The sequence below is a fragment of the Ornithorhynchus anatinus genome, chromosome 8 (genome assembly GCF_004115215.2).
Source record: "Ornithorhynchus anatinus isolate Pmale09 chromosome 8, mOrnAna1.pri.v4, whole genome shotgun sequence".
Lineage (NCBI taxonomy): Eukaryota > Metazoa > Chordata > Mammalia > Monotremata > Ornithorhynchidae > Ornithorhynchus > Ornithorhynchus anatinus.
The window spans coordinates 874837-900117 of NC_041735.1; the positions used below are offsets into that span (position 1 = coordinate 874837).

Below are 25281 nucleotides of genomic sequence, written 5' to 3' on the forward strand. Positions count from 1 at the left end.
ATGCTTTTCCCACTAGGCCATGCTGCTTCCCTTTGCTCTCAATCCTCCCATCTCCCACCCCTCAACCACACTCTTCCTCCACCTGGAAACAGCCCTCCTCAAGTCTACCGTATCACGGCCCTCTCCACCTAAAAAGCCTCCTTGTTGGCCATGGCCCAGAGAAAGCCTTTCCTGATTAGTCTCATCAGCCACCCAAAGCCCTTACATGTTTATCAGTTCATTAATTATTTTTTGCTTACTCTTACTGTTACCAGTTGTAGTTGTACGAAGTCTTCTTTTGGGCTCTATTGTATGCTTGAGGGCTATCTCTGCCTGCCTGCCTCCCACCCTCTCTTATTAGACCGCAAGCTCCTCCAGAGCAGGAAAGAGTCAACTTTCATTGTATGCTCCCAAGGGACTAGAACACCCAGAAGGGATGACTGCAAATCAATCAATCGTGGTGGCAGTGGTGAGGACAATGACGATGAGAAAAGTGAGGAAGAGAAGGCAGAGCCCCCGCTGAAATCCTACCTCCTCCAGGAGGTTTTCACAGACTCATTTTTCTTTTCCCAGGTCACATCATCCCAATTATCACCTCAGCACTCTTGCACTCATAACCTCCCGTTGCACTTTCGTAAATATCGATGTACACGTTCTATTGTTTGAGCGCTTCTTCTTCCTCTCTGAAAATTATTTCATGCCTGCCTCCCCCAGCTTCCTTCCCTGTGGGCGGGAACCACATCTTCAACCTCTCTTGCCATCACCCAAGCATTTACTACAGTGTTCTGCACTCAGCAGGTGATCAGTACACAAGGTCATCGTTGATCTTCTTGCCAGATAGTAATAATAATAACAATAATCGTGGTATTTGTTAAGCGCTTACTATGTGCCAGGTACTGTACTAAGTGCTGGGGTGGATACAAGCAAAGCGGCTTGGACATACTCCCTGTCCCACGTGGGGGGCTCAGTCTCGATCCCCATTTTACAGATGAGGTATCAGAGGCACAGAAAAGTTAAGTGACTTGCCCAAGGTCACACAGCAGAAGAGTGGCAGGGCAGGTTAAGAACCCATGACCTTCTGACTTGCAGGCACGTTCTCCATCCACTAGGCCATGTGTCTACTCCATCCTAATCCTCTTTGATCTCTCAGCCGCCTTCAACACTGTTTTCCATCCCTTTCACCTGGAGACATTATCCAACCTGGGCTTCACTGTCACTGTCCTCTCCTGGTTCTCCTCCTCTGGCTGCTCATTCTCAGGTTCTTTCACGGACTCCTCCTCTGCCTCCTACCCCCTATGAGAGTCCCTCAGGGTTCGTTGGTTGAGCCATGAGAAAGCAGCATGGCTCAGTGGAAAAAGCACGGGCTTTGGAGTCAGAGGTCATGGGTTCGAATCCCAGCTCGGCCACTTGTCAGCTGTGTGACTTTGGGCAAGTCACTTAACTTCTCAGTGCCTCAGTTACCTCATCTGTAAAATGGGGATTAAGACTGTGAGCCCCACGTGGGATAACCTGATTCCCCTCTGTCTACCCCAGCGCCTAGAACAGTGCCCGGCACATAGTAAGCGCTTAACAAATACCAACATTATTACTACTGATTGATTGATTTAAAGTGGAGCTCTCATTTATTGATCATTAGTATTCACTGAGCACCTACTGTGGGCAGAGTAATCAATGAATATTTACTGAGCACCAACAGTGTACAGAGTAATCAATCAATAAAGAGTATTTGTTGAGAGACTATTGTGTGCAGAGCAACTGGTCAAACAATCAGCTATATTTATCCCACACTTCAAGTGGGAACAATCAACTAATCAATCATATTTATTGAGTGCCCACTGTGTGCAGAGCACTGTACTAAGCATTTGGGAGAGAGCATTGTACCGAGTGCTGGGGAAAGGGACAAGGTTGAGAATTCTCACACCATCCCCAGCTCAGAATAGGGTGGGAAGGGGGAGAGAATGAAATGATAAAATCAGCACATAAATGAAGAAACATCTGATGTGTTAAGTAAATAAGGATAACATCTCTGTCCTCCTCTGTGAAATGGGTGTGATAAAGCCTGCCTCTCAGGGGAGCTGGGGAATCCAAGGAGGTGATTAGTGTGAAAGTGCTTTGGAAAATAAAATTCATTCATTCATCCAATCGTACATACTTTAGGAGCTCGGGAAATAGTACTGATAGATAATTTACAGATAGAAGGGAGAAGTGGAGAAGCAACTCGGAACACTGGATAACTCCAGTGGTTGCCCATCTACCTCCACATCAAACGAAAGCTCTTCACCATTGACTTTAAGCAGTCCATCACCTTGCCCCCGCGACCTCACCTCGCTACTCTCCTACTACAACCCAGCCTGCACATTTCGTTCCTCTAATGCTAAACTTCTCTATGTACCTTGATCTCGTCTGTTTTGTTGCTGAACCCTCGCCCGCATCCTACTTCTGGCCAGGAACTCCCTCCCTCCTCAAATCCAAAGATAATTATTCTCTCCCCCTTCAAAGCCTTATTGAAGGCAAATCTCCTCCAAGAGCCCTTTGCTTTCCTCTTCTCCCACTCCCTTCTGCATCGCCCTGACTTGCTGCCTTTATTCTCCCTGCCTCGCCCCATCCCAGCCCCACGGCACTTATGTACATATCCGTAATTTATTTATTTATATTAATGTCTGTCTCCCCCCACCCCAGACTGTAAACTCACAGTGGGCAGGGACTGTCTGTTAATTGCTGTATTTTATTCTCCCAAAAGCTTAATACAAAGCTCTGCACACAGCGCTCAATAAATAGGGTTGATGAATGAATGAATGAATGAATGAATGATAGAACACGGGCCTGAGATTCAGAAGGAACTGGATTCTAATCCTGGTTCCTCCACTTGTCCACTGTGTGACCTTGGACAAGTAACTTCACTTCCCTGAGCTTCAGTTACTTCATCTGTAAAATGGGGGTTAAGAGTGTGAGCCCCATTGTGGGACAGGGACTGTGTCCAACCTGATTGGCCTTTATCTACCCTAGCGCTTAGAACAGTGTGCAGCACATAGTAAGTGTTTAACAAGTACCATAATTATTAAGTGCTTAAATAGTTGAATGCTGTTTGTAAACCGATGGGGACTAAAGTTTAATGGGAAGTGGGAAATGCAAAGGTGTTGGTAGGATGGGTCACGGGAAATCCCAAGAGGGAACAAAGGTTGGGGGGACGAGAGGAGCGGAGGCTGAAGGGGAAGGAGGAAGCCACCCTTCTCCCTGCACATCTGAGTCATTCGGAGGCTCCAGCGGGTCTCCGATCTGTTTTCTCAGTGGGCCAGTCCGCGGGGGACGGGGGAGGGGGATGTGCTCTCCCGCCCCATGGTTGCCCCAAGCCTGGAAAGCCAGGCTCCACCGTTCTTCCAAGATCAGTGTTTCCTAAACCCTGTTCGGTTGTTTCCAAAACAATCCCCTCCCCTCCCACTGGTTTCCTTACTGGGGGCTAGCCTGGGGGTGGGGGGTTGGGGAGAAGGGCCAGCTGCAAGAATGCTCCACCCTCCATCCCCAGCTAGATCCCTCAGCAGCAGCCCCCCACTCCGACCACCTGGTTCAGGTTATCCTGACCTGGTCAGTCCTGACTAGGCTTGACCCCCAAGCACCTAATGGATTCCCCTCTCCCCCACCCCCATCCAACTTCCAGCTTTGCCACAGCCGACCTACTAGCAGTATCTGACTGCCTCTCGTTGACCCTCTATCTGTCCATCTGTCAGTCAATCAATCCTATTTTTTGAGTGCTTACTCTGTGCAGAGCACTGTACTGAGCACTCAGGAGAGTACACTATAATAATGAACAAACACATTTCCTGCCCACAACGAGCTACTGTCTAGAGGGGGAGACACACACTACTGTAAATAAATGAATTACCGATATATAATAATGATGATGATCATGATGATATATGTTAAGCGTTTACTACGTGCCAAGCACTGTTCTATGCCCTGAGCACTGTTGTAGATAAGTGCCGTCGGGCTGGGAGGGGGAGTGAATAAAGGGAGCTAGCCAGGGCGATGCAGACAGGAGTGGGAGGAGAGGAAAGGAAGGCTTAGTCAGGGATGGCCTCTTGGAGGAAATGTGCCTTCAATAAGGGGGAAGTAATGGTCTTTCTGTCCCCTGCCTCCTGCCCGTTTGCCTGAATGTACGAACATTCCCTTTCCCTTCCCTCTGCCCCTCCTCCCCTCCCCAATGCCCCTACTCCCTCCCTCTCCTCTACCCCTTTCCCCTCCCCACAGCACTTGTGTATATTCGTATATATTATTTATTACTCTACTTTATAAATGACATGTATATACTTATAATTCTATTTATCTACTCTGATGGTATTGATGCCTGACTACTTGTTTTGCTTTGCTGTCTCCTCCTTTTAGACTGTGAGTCCGTTGTTGGGCAGGTCTCTGTTGCCGGACTGTACATTCCAAGCGCTTAGTCCAGTGCTCTGCACCCAGTAAGGGCTCAATAAATACGATTGAATGAATGAATGAATGAATGAATGAATGAATGAATGAATGAATGAGCATTGTTCTTTCTCCTGCGTGTCACCTGGCTACCTGCATGCTAAGTCCATGCCTGCTTAACTCTGCCTCTGGTTCCCAGCCTTGTGGCTTAGCGGAAAGAGCCTGGGCTTGGGAGTCAGAGGCACTTATCAGTTGTGTGACTTTGGGCAAGACACTTCACTTCTCTGGGCCTCAGTGACCTCATCTGTAAAATGGGGATGAAGACTGTTCGCTCCACATCGGACCACCTGATGACCTTGTATCAACCCCAGCGCTTAGAACAGTGCTTTGCACATAGAAAGTGCTTAACAAACACCCTCATTTTATTTATTTTTTTACTTTATTTATGCTTATCTCTCTGCCTCCCATTCCCTGACTGGATGCCTGTCTGTCTCCAGTTTACCTCATTCATGCTTGCCTCCATGCCTCATTCTTTTCCCTGACGCTCGCTTGCCTCCGTCCCTGCCCATCTGGCTCTGCCCCCTGACTGTTTGGCGGCTCGTCTTTCATTCATTCAAAAGTATTTATTGAGCGCCTACTGTGTGCAGAGCGCTGGACTAAGCACTTGGAATGGACAATTGGGCAACAGATAGAGACCATCCCTGCCCAAAGACGGGCTCACAGTCTAATCGGGGGAGACAGACAGCAGAGCAAAACGGAACGAAACAAGAACAAGACAACGTTATCATGGTAAATAGAATCAAGGGGATGTACACCTCAGTGACAAAATAGGGTAAAAAATAATATATACAAATTATTCTATCTATATATAATATATATACACACACATATATATGGTATGTACAAAGTCTTCTATAGAGAAGCAGCGTGGTTCAGTGGAAAGAGCCCGGGTTTGGGAGTCAAGAGGTCATGGGTTTGAATCCCGACTCAGCCACTTGTCAGCTGACTTTGGGCAAGTCCCTTCACTTCTCTGTGCCTCAGTGACCCCATCTGTAAAATGGGGATGAAGACTGTGAGCCCCCCGTGGGACAACCTGATGACCTTGTATCCTCCCCGGCGCTTAGAACAGTGCTTTGCTCATAGTAAGCGCTTAACAAATGCCAACATTATTATTATTACCCCAGCGCTTAGAACAGTGCACCGCACCTAGTAAGCGCTTAACAAATACCAACATTATGATTATTACCCCAGCGCTTAGAACAGTGCACCGCACCTAGTAAGCGCTTAACAAATACCAACATTATTTTTACCCCAGCGCTTAGAACAGTGCTCTGCACCTAGTAAGCGCTTAACAAATACCAACATTATTATTATGATTAGTCAGTGGGGCTCAGGGAACTCCCCCAGGCGGGGATTGGGGGGGGGGGGGAGGGGGAATCGAGGCCCGCTCTGCGCCTGCGCGCGGGGCGCGGGGCGCGGCGAGAGGGGAGCCCTTCCAACGGCGCTCGTCCTGCGCGTGCGCGGCCGGCCCTGCTCGCGCCCGCCCTCCCCCGCCTCGCGCGCGCGCGCGCGCCCTCCCCTCCCCGCGCGCCCCTGCCTGCCCCTCCCCGCGCGCCCCCTGCCTGCCCCTCCCCGGCGGTGCGGCGGCGCGGCCGGGAGCATCCGGGCATTTTCAGGCCGGCCCGGCCCGGCCCGGCCCCGAGGGACCGGCCCGGGCGGCGACGACGGCGGCCATGCACCTGCACCAGGTCCTCACGGGGGCCGTGAACCCCGGGGACAACTGCTACTCCGTGGGCGGGATCGGGGACGTCCCCTTCACGGTGAGGCGGGCTTCGGGGGGACCCGGTTTGGGGGGGCAGCGGGGACGCCGACCCGGCCGTTGGGGGAGGGCCGTCGCCCAGGACCCGGGAGCTTCGTCGTATTGATTGGGCGCTTACTAGGTGCAGAGCACTGGACTGAGCGCTTGGAGTGGACAGTTGGGCCACAGGGAGAGACCGTCCCTGCCCCATGCGGGCTCCCGGTCGAATCGGGGGAGACAGAAGCAGAGCGAAATAGAACACGACAAAAACAAGGCATCATCATCACGATCCCCGACCCTCCCGCGGCCCCCGGGGAGCAGTTAAATCTCAAACCTTCCACCTCCTCCAACCGCTTACCTCCCCGCTCCCCACTCCATCTCTTCCGTTATTCAGCCTCCAAACCCCCACCAACGTTCACACCGCCCCCCCCCCAATCATCCACCACCTCAATTATTCACTACCACCCGTTCACCCCCCGACCATCCATCTTCTCTATTATTCACCCTCCAGACCCCCACTCCACCAACCGTTTACCCCCCGACCACCCATCTCCTCTGTTCACCCTCCAAACTCCCACTCCACCAACCGTTCACCCCTGCAACCACCCATCTCCTCAATTATTCACCCTTCTCCAGCACTTCACCCCCCAAAACACCCATCTACCAATGCTTTACTCCCACCCCCGACCACCCATCTCCTCTGTTATTCACCCTCCAAATCCCCCACTCCACCAACCCTTCACCCCCTCCAACCGTCCATCGCCACAATTATTCACCTCTACCCGTTCACCTCCCAACCACCCATCTCCTCTATTATTCACCCTCCAAATCCCCACCTCCACCAACCGTTCACCCCCCCAAACACCCATCTCCTCAATTCATCCTCTCCAACCCTTCACCCCCCAAAACACCCATCTACCAACGCTATACCCCCCAACCACCCCTCTATTATTCACCCTCCAAACCCCCACTCCACCAACCGTTAACCCCCCACAACCACCCATCTCAATTATTCACTCTCCAAACCCCCACATCCACCAACCCTTCACCCTCCCCAAACCATCCATATTCCAACTCTTCAACCCCCAGCCATCCATCTCCTCAGTTATTCACCCCCCAAGTCCCCAAATATTCACCCCCAAGTCCCTCGCCTCCTCCAACTTTTTGCCTCCCAAAATGCCCATGTCGCTCCACAATTCACCCCCAAATCTCCCTCCTTCCCTAGTCATTCACTGCCCTGCAATCATTCACCCGCAAACTGTCCCCCAAGTACCAACTGAACTGGGAGGAGGGAGGGCCCCCAGAGGCCTTCCAACGCCTCCTTGCCACCCCCACCGTGCCCCGCTGCGGGGGTAGCTCAGCTGGCCTGTCCGGGTGGATTATTTTATCCTCTTGAAAGGTGAGAGCCAAGGCCCGGGCCAGAGGTCACAGAGATACATTGCCTCACTGGGTCTCTTTGGTGGCAGGCGGCGCCTTGTGTGTGCATGCATGTGCGTGGGAGGCTGGGGGTTCAAAGCAGATTTGGCCACATAAATAGGCTGGGGTTTGAAATCTGTTCCAAACCCACAGAAGCAAATCCCATTCAGCATCTCTGAGCACATCCTCTGATCTTTCCGGTTCACCTTAAGCCCCGGGGGTGCCTTTCATCTGCGTGATGTAAGCCGTGGAAATGTGGCCACAGGCTGGTTGGTGTGGGGTTGGTTTTGAGCAAGAGGTGCTTTAGGTCGTGGAGGGCAGAGGGTGATGATGCCCTTGGCCATGGCCTGGCTGAAGGGGCAGAGCGTGGGCACCAACCCGGGGCTGCAGCCAGAGCTCCCGAGCTTCTGTTCAAAACTGCAAAATCATGGTGCCGGGCACTGAGGGTGCAGCGAGGCGTGGGCTCCAACCCGGGGCCTGTCATTTTACCCTGCATTTCTTGGAACTGCCCGTTTTTCTGCCGCCCGTTTCTGAGGTGATCAGTTTGGGACGTTAGCATTCAGGTTGGAAGTTAGTTTGGGAGCAAGATCGTTTTCTTCCTTGCTGAAAAGTGAAAAAGAAATATTGACTTTCCACATTGGTTATTTTAAACAGAGGGCAATTTAAGTCTTCTTCATTCTAGGCCAGAGTGAATCATTGGGAGAATAAAGATCGGCCTGGCTGGTTTCGAGCAGAGAAGGCTGGGAAGCAAATATAATCCTAAAAATGTCTTCCTCTATTTCGGGTTTTGGAGCTTTGGAACTCAGGAGTAATGCTTCATACTCTCTGAGGATTTAATTCAAAACATCACTGTCAGCTCTCCCAGAGCCCGTGTCTTTAGTTTGGGGCAGAGTGTTGTCAGGGAATCAGGGAGCATTTCTGGGAATGCAGCTCTCTGTTCCTCCCCCTTCAGATCGGGAGCCCTGACTGGGATGGGGCCTGTGCCCATTCTGACCATCCTTTATCTACCCCAGTAGTTAGAATGGTCTTTGGCACATATGCTTAAACAGCAAAATTAATAATAATAATAATAGTAATAATAATGTATCTAAGTGCTTATTATGTGCCAGGCACTGTACTAAGCATTGGGGTGGGTACAAGCAAATTGAGGTGGACACAGTCCCTGTCCCAGTGGGGCTCACAGACTCAATCCCTATTTTACAGATGAGGTAACTGAGGCACAGAGAAGTGAAATCACTTGCCCAAGGTCACACAGCAGAGTGGCAGAGCCGGGATTAGAACCCATGTCCTTCTGACTCCCAGGCGTGTGCTCGATCCACTACGCTATGCTGCTTCTATTATTATTATTGTTATTATTATTGACACACTGAAGGGTTACAGGGAAAGTTTGCACCACATGTACAGGGTGGTCAATTCATATAATGTGGTATTTGTTAAGCGCTTACTATGTGCCAAGCACTGCGCTAAGCACTGGGGTCTATAAACCATACAAGGCTCTCTGACACATGGGACTTAGTACCTCAGTAGGAGAGAGTGGGTATTTCATCCCCATTTTACAGATGAGAAAACTGAGGCTCAGAAAAGTATAGTACCTTACCCAAGGTTACACAGCCAGTAGGGAGCAGAACAGGGATTAGACCTCAGGTCTTCAATTCCTAAACCTGGGCTCTTTCCACTAGGCCACGTTGCTTCCCTAGATGTGCAACGTGAGTATCCTGTAGCCTAAGGTTTGGTGGTGTCAGGATGTCACTCCAGTTCTGACCTTAGCTGCTCAATCCCAAACCGGTGCTGGAATTCATTGCTCCAAACCCCCTCTCCACCCCCTACTCCCCTGGATTCTGGGGCGGGGGGAGATTTGGGGAGGAGGAGAAGGGGAGAAGGATGAGGAGGAGGTCTAGAGGTCCGGAGGTGAGAGGAGAGCCCCTGGGGGCAAGAGGAGAGCCCCTGGGGGCACTGCTGGAGTCTCTCCTGAACGGGAAGTGGAGATTTGAGCTAAGGTTGTCTTGACCTGGACAGTTCAGGTCACCAAATTGAACGATCTATTGGGCTGAGCCAAAGCAAATTAACCACTGGATAATTGCTCAGTTCTCCTCCCCCTTCCTTTCCCTCTCTGCCCCCACCACCCTTGGCCCATGCAGGCTCTGCCATCGGGAGAAGGGCAGTTTGCCTCCAAGCCACCTTGGAGGGAGCGTCTCTGCCTGTTGAGTTCTCGCTCGCTCTGGGGGCGTCCTTCCTGCCCCTCCTCCTTGTTCTTCCAGGTGTGGCCTGTGGCCCTCGGCCCTCACAGCTCCTGAGCTGCCCAGCGGGGAAGCAGTCTGACCCCCAACAGTGCTTTTGAAGAAGTTTTTACACCGCAAGTCACCCGCTGTCAGGGGCCCTGGTAGATCTTGCGTTGCCCGGCTGTGGGAGGCCACCAGACCAGGCGGGGTGCCCCGACCACTGGGTGGAACGTCATGCCGGCTTGCTGGCGGAGGGCATGGTCTCCCTTAGAGACAGTGTGAGCCCTCAGCTCACCACACAACTCTGCTTTTCTGGAAATCTGGATTCCAGTCCAGGAGCCACCCCAGAGTAACCATACCCCAGAGCCAGGCACTTAGGCTCTCCTCTTGTTTCATACCAGGCCAGCTACTGCCACTTAATGCCTGCCACTCTGTGCCCGGGGCCCATCCAGGCCATCCAGTCTTATTTGCTGGCCAACGAAGCCAGGAGTGGCACCTGGGATGTTTCATCTCAGTCGATCCTGGTTCTGTGGGAAACCCTTAAATTGGACTTGAAAAGAAAAGCCAGGAGTCCTCTGCCTAACTTTCTGGTCCAGACTTCCCGGTTGGCAAGGCTAGTGTGTGAACGACAGTGGATGCCGGAGGTATTGGCAACCCCTACCTGTCCCTTTAGCCTATCTGGACCCCAGTGCTGCCCAAGGTCCTTCGAGCTGTGGGCAGCAAAGTGGTTTGGGGTGCACAGTGAGGGGCAATCCCAGCGTCCACTTGCTCTTAGGGCCCGGGAGGGAGGTGGGCATGGGATGTGTCAGACAGACATCATTTTTGAGCACTTTGGAGTAAGTCTCCTGTTAAGCACTAAGTGACCGTGTCATTTCTCTTATCCCAGTTGACAGGGGCATAAGCTTCCACGTTTCCTCTCCCTCAAAAAGCTGTTGGTGCTGGCCCCACTCAGCACAAGTCCCCTGAGCTCACGTTGGGACAGCGACAGCGTCTGCCATGTAGTCCTACAGCCCGCTCGCTGTCAGCGACTGAGACTTGCCCCATGACTGGGCAGTGTGTGTCAGGTGTAGCGTGGGTGAGGTTGGGCACCTCTAGGTGTTGAGATGGGGGGTGGGAGGGCCAGAGATGAGGTGGTGAGGGCAGAGTCTCACCTCCAGCAGCCCACAGCCCAGTCTGCGGCGTCACCCAGCCAGGAGCCAAGTGGTGTCCAGGAAACTTCGAGTTTCTGGGCAGGGGTTGCCAGTCTCAGCATCCTTCCACTCCCTACCAGCCCTGCCCCAACATTGCAGCCACAAGGGAATTGGAAAATGGGCATTATCTCTAGAGGGCAAATCAGCAGGCAGAGCCTGCCCGCCAGCTAATCTTTGGGGCCTGCCTGCTGGGGCCTGTTGGTTCTAGGCGTTGAAACCAGACCAGTCATCTGGATAAACTGTCCTTTCCATGCTTCTGTTTTTTGAATTTGAGATGAATATTCTTTCATCATCAAACTGAAAGACAGCTCTTTAGCTGTTCAGCGCAGCCGAGGTCCGTCAGCAATTAGTTCACAGTCTAAGTTGAAGGAAGAACAAGTATTGAATCACCATTTTGCAGATAAGGGAACTGAGGCACAGAGAAGAGAAATATCTTGCCCAGGGTCACACAGCAGGCAGTGGCAGAGCTGGGATTAGAACCCAGGTCCTCTGATTCCCAGACCCCTGCTCCTTCCACTAGGCCATGCTGCTATATGGAGAACGTTTGGAGGGAAATCATCTTTTCTTGCCATGTCATGATATCTGCTATCACCAAATTCACATCATTGCAAAACAGGAAGGGTTGAGACATTAGGAAAGAATCAGCACATTATAGTTTGCTCCTTTTAGCTGCTGTGACCGGCAAAATTGTCCTGGAATTTGAATGGGAAGGTACATTTTTCTTGGAGGTTTAGCCATTCCTAACTGGTTTCCCAAACGGATTCTTTGCAGGCATATGGATCTGGCTGTGACATTGTCATTTTGGCAAATGACTTTGAGTGCGTGCAGATCATTCCTGGTGCTAAACATGGGAACATCCAAGTCAGCTGCGTGGAGTGCTCACGCCAACAAGGGCGGGTAAGGAATCACCTAACTCTAGACTAAAAGCTCCTTGGGGGTAGGGAATGTGTCTACCAACTCTCCCAAGTGCTTTGTACAGTGCTTTGTACACTGTAAGTGCTCAATAAATACCACTGACTGATTGAAACAGTGGTGGAGGAAGGATGGGTTGGTCCAATTCCAGGCCCTTTAGGGGAGGTGCTCTGGAATTTGGTGGAGGGGAGAGGGGATCCTTTGGGAGCTGGTGCATTCTGCTTGAGACCCTGATATTCCGGGGAGGGGGCGGCTCCCTGCTTCAGGGGTGTGCCGGCCCAGGGGATAGATGGGTGGCATTAAGCGCCCAGTCAGTGGAACGCTGCCGACATTCCAGGACCTTGACTTTCCGCAGGTGCTTTCAAAAAAAAGCGTGGCTAGGATACTTTCTTGCTTGATTAATCCTCCTTGCAAAATGTTTCTTTAGCCAAATTTGGAAAGAAAATTGGTTTAGAAAAAGTTCAGAATTACCGAAAGTAGCCATTTGGGACGGTTTGGTAGGTAAATGACCCTAAATAGAGAGGGCTCCACCCAACAGTCTGCATTGCATTTCCGAAGATCGTGCCTTGTAGGGACCAGCTGGGGAGAAATCTGCTAGACTATAAACTCCGTGAGGGTAGGCATCGTGCCTACTTTGTCTATTGTCTTCTCCTCAGTGCTAGGTTCAGAGCTGTTTACACTGTCAGTGCTCATTAAATACCATTGATTGGTAAATGCCACTGATTAAAAGTCATGCTCATCTTCACCAGTGGGACCCAAAAGCCCAAACCATGACATGACGTTTCCTTCCGCATTGGGGGCCCCTTCACAGAGTCCTGGTGGCAGGCTTAGAAACAGAGCCGGTCCGGGGAGGATGAGGCAAAATCTTTGGCGCAGCCCAACTCCCCTTGTGCTTGCCCTGCCCCAGTACACTGGTGGGCGGGGGAGGGATGGCCTTGGGGGGCATGAGGGCATCACTGCTCCTCCCAGAGTGCCTGACTGGCTTTCAGACATGAACCAATTGGTCTGGGACTTTCAAATATGTCTTCATCTTGGTCAGAGAGGTGTAGGTTTAGAATTGTTCTCTGTTCCCAATCTTCAGCACTCTCCTCATCCTGGAGATCCCCTAGGAGAATCCCAGATGCTCTGGGAGAGTGAGGAGGCGAGGGCGGGTCACCACAGATGTTGGGGAAATGCCAGGGAAAAGCCAGGGAACCAGTAACTGGAAGCCCACACCTGGTGGGCGTGTGCCATTCAGGCTCAGCTTCACTGCAACTATATGATATGTCATGGTCATTTTCACCAGTGGGACTGAGCATCAGCTGAAGGAGGAGCTCTACATCACATGCTTGGGAAAGTACAGGCTTACAAGAAGGCATAGAAGCCTAGAGGCGCATAGGGGGGACCAGCCCCTTTAGGGTGATGAATTTGAAAAGAACGAGAGGAGAGAAAAGTAAGTCCTAGTTAGATGAAAACGAACAAACCAACAGCCAGATAATGCATGAGGTGAAGTGTGAGTGCCACCTCGTTGATGGAGCAGATGAGAAGGGAGGGAACTTGGAGGGGAGGTGGCTCTCTAGAGAGCTTTGAAAGCTGAGTAGAAGGTCATTTGGAGAAACTGAGGGGAGAAGCCTTACATGCAGTTAGAGAGAGGTAAGAGCAGAGAGTTGGAGGGGGAAGGGCAGGAAGGGAATTTTCTTGGGAAGAGTGAACAGCACAAACTGACCAGGAGATGAGGCTGGGGAGGGCTGGGGTGACCCAGGAAGCACATCATCATCATCATCATCATCAGTGATATTTATTGAGCGCATACTATATGCAGAGCACTGTGGTAAGCTCTTGGGAGAGTACAATGCAACAGAGTTCCCTTCCCACAACAAGAAGCTTCTTTCAAGACAGGGTGATACTTTCCATGAGTGAGAGAGGTACAGTCTTCTGCACACAGGGCAGTGTGGATGGGATCCTTGGGCCAAGCGAAACCACTGCCCTAAGGGAACAAAATAATACTTTTGGCTTGCAGTGAGTCAGAACTCTATATTTTAAGTGGTAGAGAAGGCCACTGTGGAGTCTCTTCCCAAAGCCTTAACATTATGCCAATTCTCTTTTTAGATTGCCGCATCCTATGGAAATGCCGTTTGCATTTTTGAACCCCTGGGGATCAATTCTCATAAGCGAAACTGTGTAAGTATATGGAAGCTGATAAGTCTCCAGTTTCCTGGTGGGTAGATGGGTTGCCATTTTGGAATGGCTGGCAGTGATTGTGTAGTTGTTCTTTCTCTGGAGTGCTCAGTACAGTGCTTTGCACACAGTAAGCACTTAATAAATGTGATTGATTGATTGACTGATTGAAGCCAGTTTCCCAGGGCATCCCGTGTGGCGATCCAAGAAGGCCACTTTGCAGCCTGTGGGAGACCGGTTCTCTGGCCCTTGGGCTGCCGCAAGTCAAGAGCCAAGGTAGCCCTCACCTGAACGGGGATAAGCCAGTAAAGCCCATTTCTCTAACTTGCATAAGAAGGCCAAGTGACAGACATGAGCATTAAAGGCCGGCTTACTTTCTCACTATTTATTGAATAGCCATTATGCACTCTGATCCTCACTTTATATTGTTGCCTCCCAAAAGCTCCTTTGGTGAGGTAACCAAGCAGTCCTTTGCCTCGTGGGCTAGTGATGTGAATGCTGGGAGCGCTAGGGGAGCCTATTCTGAAATTGGGACTTTTCGAATTTGGGCATCGGTCAGTTTTCAGATTTGGCAAACCAAGGAATTCTCGGAAAGATCGAATTCGTCTAGCATTCTCTCAGTAGTAGATCCAAAAATCCCATCGGCTCCTCCTGATTGTGATTACCCAGCGTGATCAATCGATCGACGGCATTTTTCTTATTCTGGGCTGAGCACCATATTAAGCGTTTAGTCGAACTCAGTAGAGCTCACAAGATTTCTTTTGGGCCTCCTCATTCCTGCCTGCGAGGCAGAGGTTATACGTAGTGCCCGAGGGTGCGTATCCTCAGGTCTCCCAGGATGCAGGTTTTCACCCCGTGCTTTGGCCAGAATGTGATGGCAGAGTCGGGGGACCTTCTCCTAACAAGTGCAAATGTGCCTGGATCCGTGTGCCACCATGTCAGAAGAGACTACAGTGCGCACGTGTGTGGTGTCAGGAGAACCGGCTGCACGCAGGCACGTGGCATCGGGAGAACTGACTGTGTGCAGGCGGGTGGCATTGGGAGTAACAGCTGTGCAAAGGCACATGGCATCAGGAAAACCAGTGGTATGCTTGAATGTGGAGTTGGGAGAACTGGCATCGGGAAAAACATCGGTGTGCATGGGTGTGGCTTTGGGAGAAATGGCTGGGCGTAGTCATGTGGGCTCTGGAAAAATGTCTCTCTGGACGCAGCCTTGCACAGGGTGAGTGCTGCAGCATATGGATTCTTTCCTGTAGGTTCCACCTCTGCATCAAACAGAAATTCCTCACCATTGGCTTTAAAGCCCTCCGTCAACTCTTCCCCTCCTATCTTAACTCACTGCTTTCCTACAACAACCCAGCCCCCACACTTTGCTCCTCTAATGCCAACCTACTCTATCTCAATTTCATCTACCTCGCGCCGACCTCTCACCCACATCCTGCCTCTGGCTTGGAACTCCCTCCCGCTTCATATCCAGAGAGACAATTACTCTCCCTACCTTCAAAGCCTTATTGAAGGCACATCTCCTCCAAGAGGCCTTCCCTGACTAAGATCTCATTTCCTCTTCTCCCACTCTCTTCTGCACCACCTGATTTGCTCCCTTTATTCACCCTTCTCTCAGCCCCACGACTCTAATGTCCACATCCATAATGTATTTATATTATAGTCTGTTTCCTCCTCTAGACTATAAGCAGGGAGCACATCTACCAACTCTTGTTATATTGCCATATTGTACTCTCCCAAGTACTTAATACAGTGCTGTGCACACAGTAAGTGTTTAATAAATACGATTGATTCATTCACCCACTTGGGAAGAACGACCATTGGACTGCTTTGTATATCATTTTTCCCTCATTTGTGTACACCCCGATTTCTTTTAGGCACAGCCTGATTTCTTTGAGGCCTGTAGACTTATTGGCTTATGTTTATTTGCACATCTACTTATGGATCCTAAAAGGGGATACCTTAAATTCAAAATACTATTTGGAAATAGTCTATTTTTTCCCATCAATCTTGCTTTTACCAGTCAGTTATTGAAACTTAATATTTGAATTTACCAAAAGCCCCAGCTCCCACCCAATGCCAAAAAGGACACAGACTGTCCCTGGAGGAACCCGGTTAGTTTTTGCCCTTCTGTTCCATTTATTGGTAGCAAGAATAACGGATGCAGTGAGTGTTATGGTGCTCCTTGGACTGCTGTTTTAAAGACTAATATGCTTTTCTCTCTCTTTTTTTTAATCCTAGCAACTCAAGTGCCAATGGCTCAAAACAGGACAGTTCTTCCTCAGTTCTATGACTTACAATTTAGCGTGGGATCCTCAAGGTAATTGGGAATTGGGAGGTGTTAATTGTTTCTTTAGAATATGTGACCATAAAACGTGTGTGCCCTGTGAAGCACCTTGAAGCAGAGAGCACAGCAGAGATTGCAGGTTCTGGGTCACGTGTCCAGTTCCTTCCTCCCTGCAGCTCATTCCCTGGGTGAAAACTGTGTGAACCAGGGTAGGTTTAGAACTTGAAAAAGGAAAAGAGAGTTGAGGCCTGGCGCAGCCAAACCAAATCCGGTTTGATTTGGTTCTACAAAAAGTCAGTAGTAAATCAGCCATATTTATTGAGCATCCACATTGCTCTGCACTGGACTCAATACCCGGGAGAATCCAAAAGGCATAGTAGACCTGATTCCTGCCCTCAAGGAACTTAGAATCTAGTTTGTAACCTGAACTAGCCTCATTCCTGTTCTCTTTGGGCCATCGGCTCTTTACTCTTTAAGCACCTTAGAAAGAGATGGAGGGCTGATTTTGTCTGGCATCCCAAAGGAATTTGATTCTTTTGTTGCTTTAACCACAGCAGTATTTCTGTGGGCCTGATGTCCTTCCAGTGTATCCCTGGCTCCGTCTGGCTCTGGGGCTGATCTTTGATAGTGACTCTCAGCAGGCTGTTTGGAGAAGGAATTATTCAAGTGTGGGAGGCCACTCCCACCCACGGCATTTCCCCCCACCTATTCCTGACTGCCCCTTGAGAACCCAGAAGAGGCCCTGCTTGTCCAAGACCCTGCCCAAACCCCTATTCTTTTCCACCTGCACAAATTCCCAGGGTCTCTCCCCTCCCTTCCCTGCCCTCAACCCTCAATCCTCTATTCATCTTGGAATCCTCAAGGTGCTTTGTCTTCCAAAGCTGGAGGCCTCAAGCCCTGGATCGGCCTGCCTGAGTGCGACATTGGGTTCCAGCTCTGTGGAAGTTAGAGTACTCTGTGGCCCTGCTGGCTCCCGCCGGCCTTAGCCGGCCCCCACCGGCCCCCACTGGCCCATCGGCCACCCACCTGCTTAAAGAGTTCTTTCCGTTGCAGGGAACAGGCTGTTGACAGCAACCGACTACTTGCAGTTGTGGGCCCCTCCGAGCAATGATGCTTTGGAGGAAGAGCAGGAGGCCGACGACGATCAGAGTGAGGGTGCTAAGGCACCCCCTCTCCTCAATGACTGGAAATGCATCTGGCAGTGCAAGTAAGTGGCTTTTTCCTCAGGATCTGAAGCATATTTGCTCTGTAGGAGAGAAGTAAGCTGTACTCCTCACTCCCCACCTCCCTCAGTGGCGGAGGCTCTCTGTCTGGTGTTCTCCAGGATTTCAAGAGTTTTCAAGATTCAGGTTCATGGTGGGGATGGGGGAGGGTCAGAGAGGGTTGATGCACCTTCTGGCCCTGACCTGAGAGGGAGCATGGAGACCCAGCTCGGCAGTACTCCTCATTTGTGCCCTACTGAAAGCTCACCTCCTCCAGGAGGCCTTCCCAGACCGAGCCTCCCTTTTCCTCTGTTCCTCCTCCCCTTCCCATCGCCCCTACTCCCTCCCTCTGCTCTACCCCCTCCCCACAGATAGAGGCAGTTGCCCAAGACAACTCACAGCTGACTGGCAAGTTGTGCATCTTCTCCCCTCCCTGCCCTCCCCAGTTCACTATCCTGCCTGGAAAGGTGAATTACAAGCCCTGGGAAGCCATTGCCCAGTCCCTCCAGACTGCAGCTTCTCCTGCCCCCAAGGCTCTGGTTGGGGTGCTTAGGAGCCCCCAATGACTTGGACTCAGTAATAGTTGTAGTAGTAATAATATTTAATAATAATAATGTTGGTATTTGTTAAGTGCTTACTATGTGCCAAGCACTGTTCTAAGCACTGGGTGAGATACAAGGTCATGAGGTTGTCCCACGAGGGGCTCGTAGTCTTCATCCCCATTGTACAGAGGAGGGAACTGAGGCACAGAGAAGTGAAGTGACTTCCCCACGGTCACACAGCTGACAAGTGGCAGAGCCGGAATTAGAACCCATGACCTCGGACTCCCAAGCCTGGGCTCTTTCCTCTGAGCCATGCTGCTTCTCAAGTGAAGCAGAGCACTCTACTGAGTCCTGGCAAAAAATACCCGAGAATAAGACACCATGGGTCCTGTCTCTTGGGGAACTCAAAATCTTAAAAAGGGGGAAAGGGGATGAGCTACAGATGTATAAGGGGGGATGAAACAAAACATTAAGACAAAAAAGTTAAGATATAAACAAAGATCAGTAGGGTGCTGTAGTTGAAGGAGAATTTCTGAGTACAGTCAGAACCATAGCTGGGAGCAGATCCACAGGATCTATAGTGGAGAGGTGGCGGGCACAGGGTAGACACGGATGGAGGGCTCCCTAGCCCTCAGAGGGCCCACCTGCCCCCGTCCGGCGCCCTGGCCAGATTCTGGCCTCGGCCTCTGATGTTTCTCTTTCCTGCTGGGTCTGAATGGGTCAAGCGGTGGCAACCGTGAATCGAGAACCGGCTAAGCCGGAGGTGCTTGGGGCAGTTTGGGATTAGGCGAGAGTGAGAAACACATGCCAGCTTCAAGTAGAGCCATCAATGAGCCCAGGCAGGCATGGTTCCTCTCCTGGATGACTGATTTGCTAATTGTGTCCTTGTTGGGCATGGTCTGGGGGAATCTTCTCTGGTGGTGTTTTTCTGGGTAGCCGCTCCACCATTGGGGCTGTTCTTTCCCTCTATCAGGATGGTCTGGTGGGGACAGGGCCAACTGGATGGACTGGATTCACCGACTCCCAGGCCGTTATCCACTCTCTGTCCGTGTCCAGTTTCGAGAGGAAACCAGGATGGTCATATGGCTCCTGGCCAGCATATCCGCCGTGGAGATCCTCCCTGGGTCTCCTTTTAGATTTTACTGCACTTTGCCATGCTTCCGAAGCTGGCAGAGAGCACTTTCAGTGCCCTCCACCCTTGCCTCAGGGCCTGTGAAATAGTGTATCAGTTTTCTTGTGGGTGGGTGGCCCTAGACAGACTGGTGAGCCTGTTTTCAAGTGATTTCACCCAGAGAAGCTAACGGGCGTATTCGAGGTTCTGTTTCAATGGATTCCAGGTGGAATTGGGTCTGAATCCCTGTGGCAGGACTGGAAATGGGTCTGAAGGCCAGAAAGGGATGCAGCTGTTCTCTGCTGGAGAAAGCCTGATGAGGGTGTCCAAGAGCGAACTAGTTGAATCGGGAAGAGTCTTGCTTATTTCCCGGCTCACTGGGGAGCCGGGACACATTGCTCATTCTCTCAGGCCCGGGCCTGCCCTCCTCCACCTCTGTTACCCGCTCCTGAACAGGGCCTGGGCTGCAGCTGCAAACACATGTGGGATTGGCTAAAGGAACCTCCAGAAGTGATAACTGTGGGTGAGAGGAATGTGTTTCCTTTGAAAATTGCTTGGAGAGATGGCGATCCATATGGGCCTGAAGATTTCATTCATTCAATCGTATTTATTGAGCCCTTACTGTGCAGAGCACTGTACTAAGCGCTTGGGATGTACAACACAATTAGATAATTACTATATTACCATTGTGTTCATTAAGAACCCGAGTCCCATGTTCCAGAGAAATGAAGCAAATAGTGTTCTGGGCATGCAAATGCACAAATCTCGTTTCCAATCTTGTAATTTTGTTTTCCTCCCCCATGGCACTGGTCCACCGGGGCCTCCTTTAGTAGACCGGAGACTCCAGGGGGTGGAGAGGGGAGTCTGCACTGAGCAGTCTGAGAGTGCCATTGGGCCACCTGCCCGCTCCTGCTCGCAGACCGGATTGGGCCCAAGGGTACCAGTAGCCCCGTCTGGGCCCAAGGTTGTGCTTCTGCTTGCTTCTCCTGGAAAGAATCCCTTTCTCCCCTGCACTGGCCACTCTGCTGCCCTCTGCTCTCGTCAAGATCTAGACGTGTTCTCAGGCTGGGTTGGAAAACGTTTGATGCTGTGGTTGGGAGATGGGTGGCCATTCAGCTGTGAAGCATTTGAGGGGGTGGGGGCCTGCAGCTCGAGCCCAATTTTAAACCCCTGAAGTGCTTTGTCTGACTCTGCCCTCCCCCTACCCCAGGACTGCCGTGTCCGTGCTCTTGATGGAGTGGTCACCTGACGGAGAGTACTTCGCCACAGCCGGCAAGGTGAGGGCCCCGGTGGCCACAGAGACACTGCTTGGGCAGCAGGCTGCAGGGACGCCCCACTTGGGCATGGAAGGGAGGGAAGAAGCCCAAACCAGTTCTCTCCCTCAGGGTCATCCTGAGGTCGATGGGCGGGGAAACATTGATGTTGACCGTTTGGTTTCTGTCCATCCAGGACATGGAGCAGGGGTACTTCTCAGCACCCATTCCCTGCTCCCAGCTCCTGAACAGAGTGGGCAAAGTCAACACCAGGGTGACAGCATTCCAGGGTGACAGCATTCCCCCTGTGCCCAGGCCCCACCGAGACATCAGCGTTAGTAGGTCCGCCGACGGACAGAGCTTTCCCAGGTTCCTCCCACCACCCCCCTTCCCGAAACGTGACCCTTCCCCCAGAGAAGCGATGACATGACAGAATCACAATCTCCACCACTCTACCACTCTGCTGCCCTCTGCACCTTAGTGACAAGCATTCTCCTTCCCAAGCCCCTTGCCTGGGCCGGAAGCGAGGGGTGGGTGTGGGTGCCCTTGCAGTCTGCAAGAGCTGCCACAGCCCCTCCCTAAGGCCAGAAGTGAGGGGCGGGTGTTCAGAGCTGGCAGGGTCAGGCCTGCCTGAGCTCTCCTTGGCTGGGCCCCAACACTAACCAGAATCCCTTTTGGCTATCATTCCCTAGGTAATATCATCCAAGAAGAAAGTCACAAATCCACTTTCTTCTCTCACTGCACCCCAGCTCACACTCTCTGTTCCCCTCGAGCAAACCTACTCACGGTGCTTCATGCTTGCCTTTCCTCCCAGTGACCCCTTGCTCACCCCTCCCTCCTTTTTACACTTTCCACCCACTTCATATCCAACAGAGCATTCCTCTCCCATCTTCTGAGTCTTGAAATCTCATCTCCTCCAGGAGACCTTCCTTGATTAATCTCTCTTCTCCCCGCACTTGCAACTGTCACTTAAGCACTTCTGCATCACTTAAGTACTCACAACCCCCTGTAGCACTTAGGTCCAGATCTTTATACTGCATTGCTTCCTCCTTCCTGCCTGCAATTGGTATTAGTGCCTGTGTCCCCAAGCGTACCTAGAAGGTCTACTAACCCTAGTATACTGCCCCAAGCGCTTAGCACAGTGCTGTGCCTACATTAAGCACTCAGCAAGTACTATTGATTGATTGATGAAAGCCACGTGTGACCCATGCTTTGGGTGGAGGAGGCGGGCAGGCACTGGAGGCCTCTAGAAAGTGTCTGGAGCCCTGCACTTTCTGTGCGTGCTTGTCTCAGCCTCAGTTGGGAGCCCAGCTCCGCAATTGCCTGAAAACAGGCCGCCTCACCCTGTCTGTGAGTCTCCTTTCTGTCCATGGGGGGCACCCTGGCCTCATCCTTTCCTTTCAGGGCACCCATACAGCCAGGAACGGAGGGCCGAGTGTTGGGGGGCCAAGCCACCCTACTGGGACCGAGAACCGAACTGCAAAGATGGGTATGCGAGGGTCCCCGTTGGCTCTTTGATCGATGTCCATCTGCTGCTCAACTGGTGAAGCCAAGACGATCTCACTCACCGGAGGGAGAAGCAGATGGCCCCGGTCTGAGCCTCACCAAAATGGCACTTCCACCCGCCTCTGCTTCTTATGGCACGGTATCCATGCCGGTGCCAGGCGTGGCTTTCTTGGATTCATCGCCTCCTCCCTCCCCCCACCCAGTGCCGTGGGTCTGTGCTATTCTTGTCGGACCCGAAGCAGGCAGGCCTCAGGCTTCTGAAAAGGCATCACCCCTCTCCCCTTCCATAGAATGCTCCCACCTAGAAACCAGGCTGCCCCAACTGGGTGCCAGATGGTCTTGTGGTTGAGTTCCGTGCCTACCCATGGGATTCTGCTCTAGGCAGCCCTGGCAGAGAGATACCATCTTCAACTTCCTTTCCCCTGTTCTTTCTTTCATCTTCCTTCAGGTGCTGCTTCCCTCCCCAAAGAGACAGAAATTCTTGGCCAACAATCTTAGTCCTTAGTCCACTCCCCCTTTGGTCCTCATGAACTGTTAGCCCCGGAGGCCAGAGGTCTCATCCCAGAGCCCTGGAGTTGGAGGGACCCCTGTAGACGCCATGTAAGTCATCTTCCTGACTCCAGTCACAGCCGCTGCTGCACTCCTGCTTGTCACTCCTGAAAAGGAGACTCCCCTTTCAGCAAATTCTTTCCAATGTCTAACCGAAATCCTTCCTCCCTGCATTTAAACCTCTTCCTGCTTGCTCTACCTTTAGGGGAAAGAGAAAACAATGGCTCATCACCTCAGGCATTCTACCCCATTTGGAGACCCCCCTGCCTCCCCTACCTCCTCATCCTCCCTCACACTGCTACCCCTGCCACCCACCAGACCCTTCAAATCTACCAGATTTGATCTTCCCCATCATCAAAGCCTTCCTAAAATCCCACATCCTCCTCCAATCAACCAATCAATCGATGGTATTTATTGAATGCTTATGATATGCAGTGGACTGTTCTACATACTCGAGAGGGTTCAGTACAACAGAGTTGGTAAACACACTCCTTGCCCACAGGGTGCTTCCAGTCTAGAGGGATTAATTGATGAATTCCCGAAACTCCAAATTGCATCAGTCCAGCAACCACCCATAGCACTTCCCATCCATCCTCGGCACTTCAACATATACAGGCATTCAGTTACTCGCAGTTTTTCCGTAACACATGTTTTCACGTTGCCTTTTGGATCATACACCATTAGGAAATTAGGTAATGTTCTTCTGACAAAGTGCATATCTCAGGAGAGAACATGATGTCGAGGGAAGTGGTTGCATGGCTATAGCATCTGTCAAGCTATGTCTACGCTAGCCTGAGTTTCCTCAACCCGGTGGGACCGAAACTCCGGTGTTGGAGAGAGCTGAGGGTATTTATTGTGCTATTTCAGCCTGACATTCACATTGCTACCTATTTTATCCGTCATCTTCCTCCTGCTCCAACCGTTTGTCTGCAAGTAGTTTTGCCTGCCTCCCTCTCCCTGTTAGAGGATAAGCCCCTGGAGAGCAGGAACTGGGTGTTTAGGGGTTTTTCTGCTTGTACCCTCCGTGCACTCAGGGCAGTGCTCTGAACTCAACAGGTACCCCGTAGGTAAATGCCACTGACTGATGGGGACATGGGGGCAGTCCCCCAGATATCAGGCGGCCTCAGGCTGCCTCTGGTCCCATCCCCTGCAGGACCTCAGGAGCCGGTTGGAGAATCTGGAGGATGCCCCCTCAACTGTCCCTTCTCACTGTCCCTCACGCCCCGAACCTTCTGGAGTCCTCCAAGCTGCCCCGGCCCAATCGTGGACCCCGGGGAAGCCGCGCTCGGGTCTGGCTTTTGCTGCGGCATGGCACCAGGCAGTGGGGCTTTGTAAGGACCACTTGTGGGGCCCACTGGGTAGCACGACGGGGTTCCTGGGGGCCCAGCGCCGCTACCACCACCACCTCCTTCTCAATGGGCTCCTGCCTGCCTTGTTCGCTCATGCAGGACGACTGTCTCCTAAAGGTGTGGTACCCTATGGCCGGCTGGAAGTCTTCCATCGTTGCTCAAGACAGCCAAGAGCCCAAGAGGGGCCAGGCACCCCCCCGCTTCTCCTTTGTCTACCTGGCACATCCCAGGGCTGTCACGGGCTTCTCGTGGCGCAACACCAGCACGTTCATGCCCAGGTGGGGAGAAACGCGTCCCCGGGGGTTGCGGGCCATCTGGATCCAGGCCTTCAGGCCCACGGAATCCCTCCAGCCTCCCTGTTGGGATTCCCTCTCCCCTCAGTCAGAGGAGCTTAGTTTAACTTAGCCTCACATGTCAAAAGCAGGTTATTTCCCACTCCTGTCTTCTGCTTTGCTGCCTGTGTGGGGTGACGATCTGGGTATAAGCCCTTGGAGGACAGGGCCTCACCTGCTCTTCCCAGTTAGCCCCCGGTGCAGGCATGGGTACTCGGGGCAGGGGGTGCCCAGGAGGGTAAATGAAGTGACATATTTCCATTTTCATTTGTCTTCAGGGGGTCTGTGTGCAATGTGTTACTTACTTCATGCCAGGATGGCATCTGCCGCCTTTGGGCAGAGACCCTGTTACCCGAAGACTGCCTTCTGGGCGAGCAGATCTGTGAGACCACCACGTCAAGCATCGGTAGCAAGTTCTCCCACCCGGGAAGGCAGAAAGACCGAATTCAGCAGGCCCTAGAGGTACGAGCCTGGTCCGTGGGGACTACAGACCGCAGGGGCCGGTCTTTGGGGGCACAGACTGGGGCCGTGTTTGGAGTGGTGGTTCCTGACCCGACCCAACGTCAGATACATCACATAAGTGGGTGCAGCGGCTTCTGAGGGAGTATGCACCCGCACTGCAGCTGACAACCACACCGGGGGGCTGACCGGACAGACTGGGGATTGCCCCGGGGAACTACACCTCTGGCTGTACCGGGCCGGAACCCCAGAAAGATTGGCAGCTTTGCCACTGTCCGAGCAGCAAGGGTGGGGGCCTAGGCGGGGCCCGGGTGGAACGTGTATAGCACTGGGAGTCACAGACAGGAGAAGTCCCCCAGCACTAGAAAGAAGCCCCCAACTAAAGCTTGTAGGTACTCTCTTGTGCAAGGTGGCAGGGGCTATGAGAAAGCCGCCCCCACCCGACCATGAGACGGGGATCCAGGAGAGACCAGTGTGCCCCTGGCAGAGTCCACGCTAGGTGGATTGTGGGTCTGACCCCAATAGCACTACTCCTGGTCAATGCCCTTTCCATCAGCCCCAGCCCTGGATTTCAATCAGAGCTTGAGCCTTTAACTGCTCCTTTCATTGA

At 52.0% G+C, this 25281-nt stretch overlaps 1 protein-coding gene across 3 annotated transcripts in view; it reads left to right on the forward strand.

Annotated features, from left to right (window-relative positions):
- Positions 1 to 6060: 6060 nt before the first annotated feature.
- DMXL2 (Dmx like 2) overlaps positions 6061 to 25281 on the forward strand; it is a 58182-nt gene continuing 38961 nt past the window's right edge. For all 3 annotated transcript variants that reach the window (XR_005660269.1, XM_029071168.2, XM_029071169.2), the window contains exons 1-8: positions 6061 to 6206; positions 11781 to 11906; positions 14010 to 14081; positions 16323 to 16401; positions 17422 to 17575; positions 20434 to 20500; positions 23980 to 24158; positions 24491 to 24674. Coding sequence is in view for 2 of the 3 variants with exons in the window: in XM_029071168.2 (XP_028927001.1) it covers positions 6120 to 6206; positions 11781 to 11906; positions 14010 to 14081; positions 16323 to 16401; positions 17422 to 17575; positions 20434 to 20500; positions 23980 to 24158; positions 24491 to 24674 (948 nt within the window). In the remaining variant the exon portion in view is untranslated. The remainder of the gene's footprint in view (positions 6207 to 11780; positions 11907 to 14009; positions 14082 to 16322; positions 16402 to 17421; positions 17576 to 20433; positions 20501 to 23979; positions 24159 to 24490; positions 24675 to 25281) is intronic.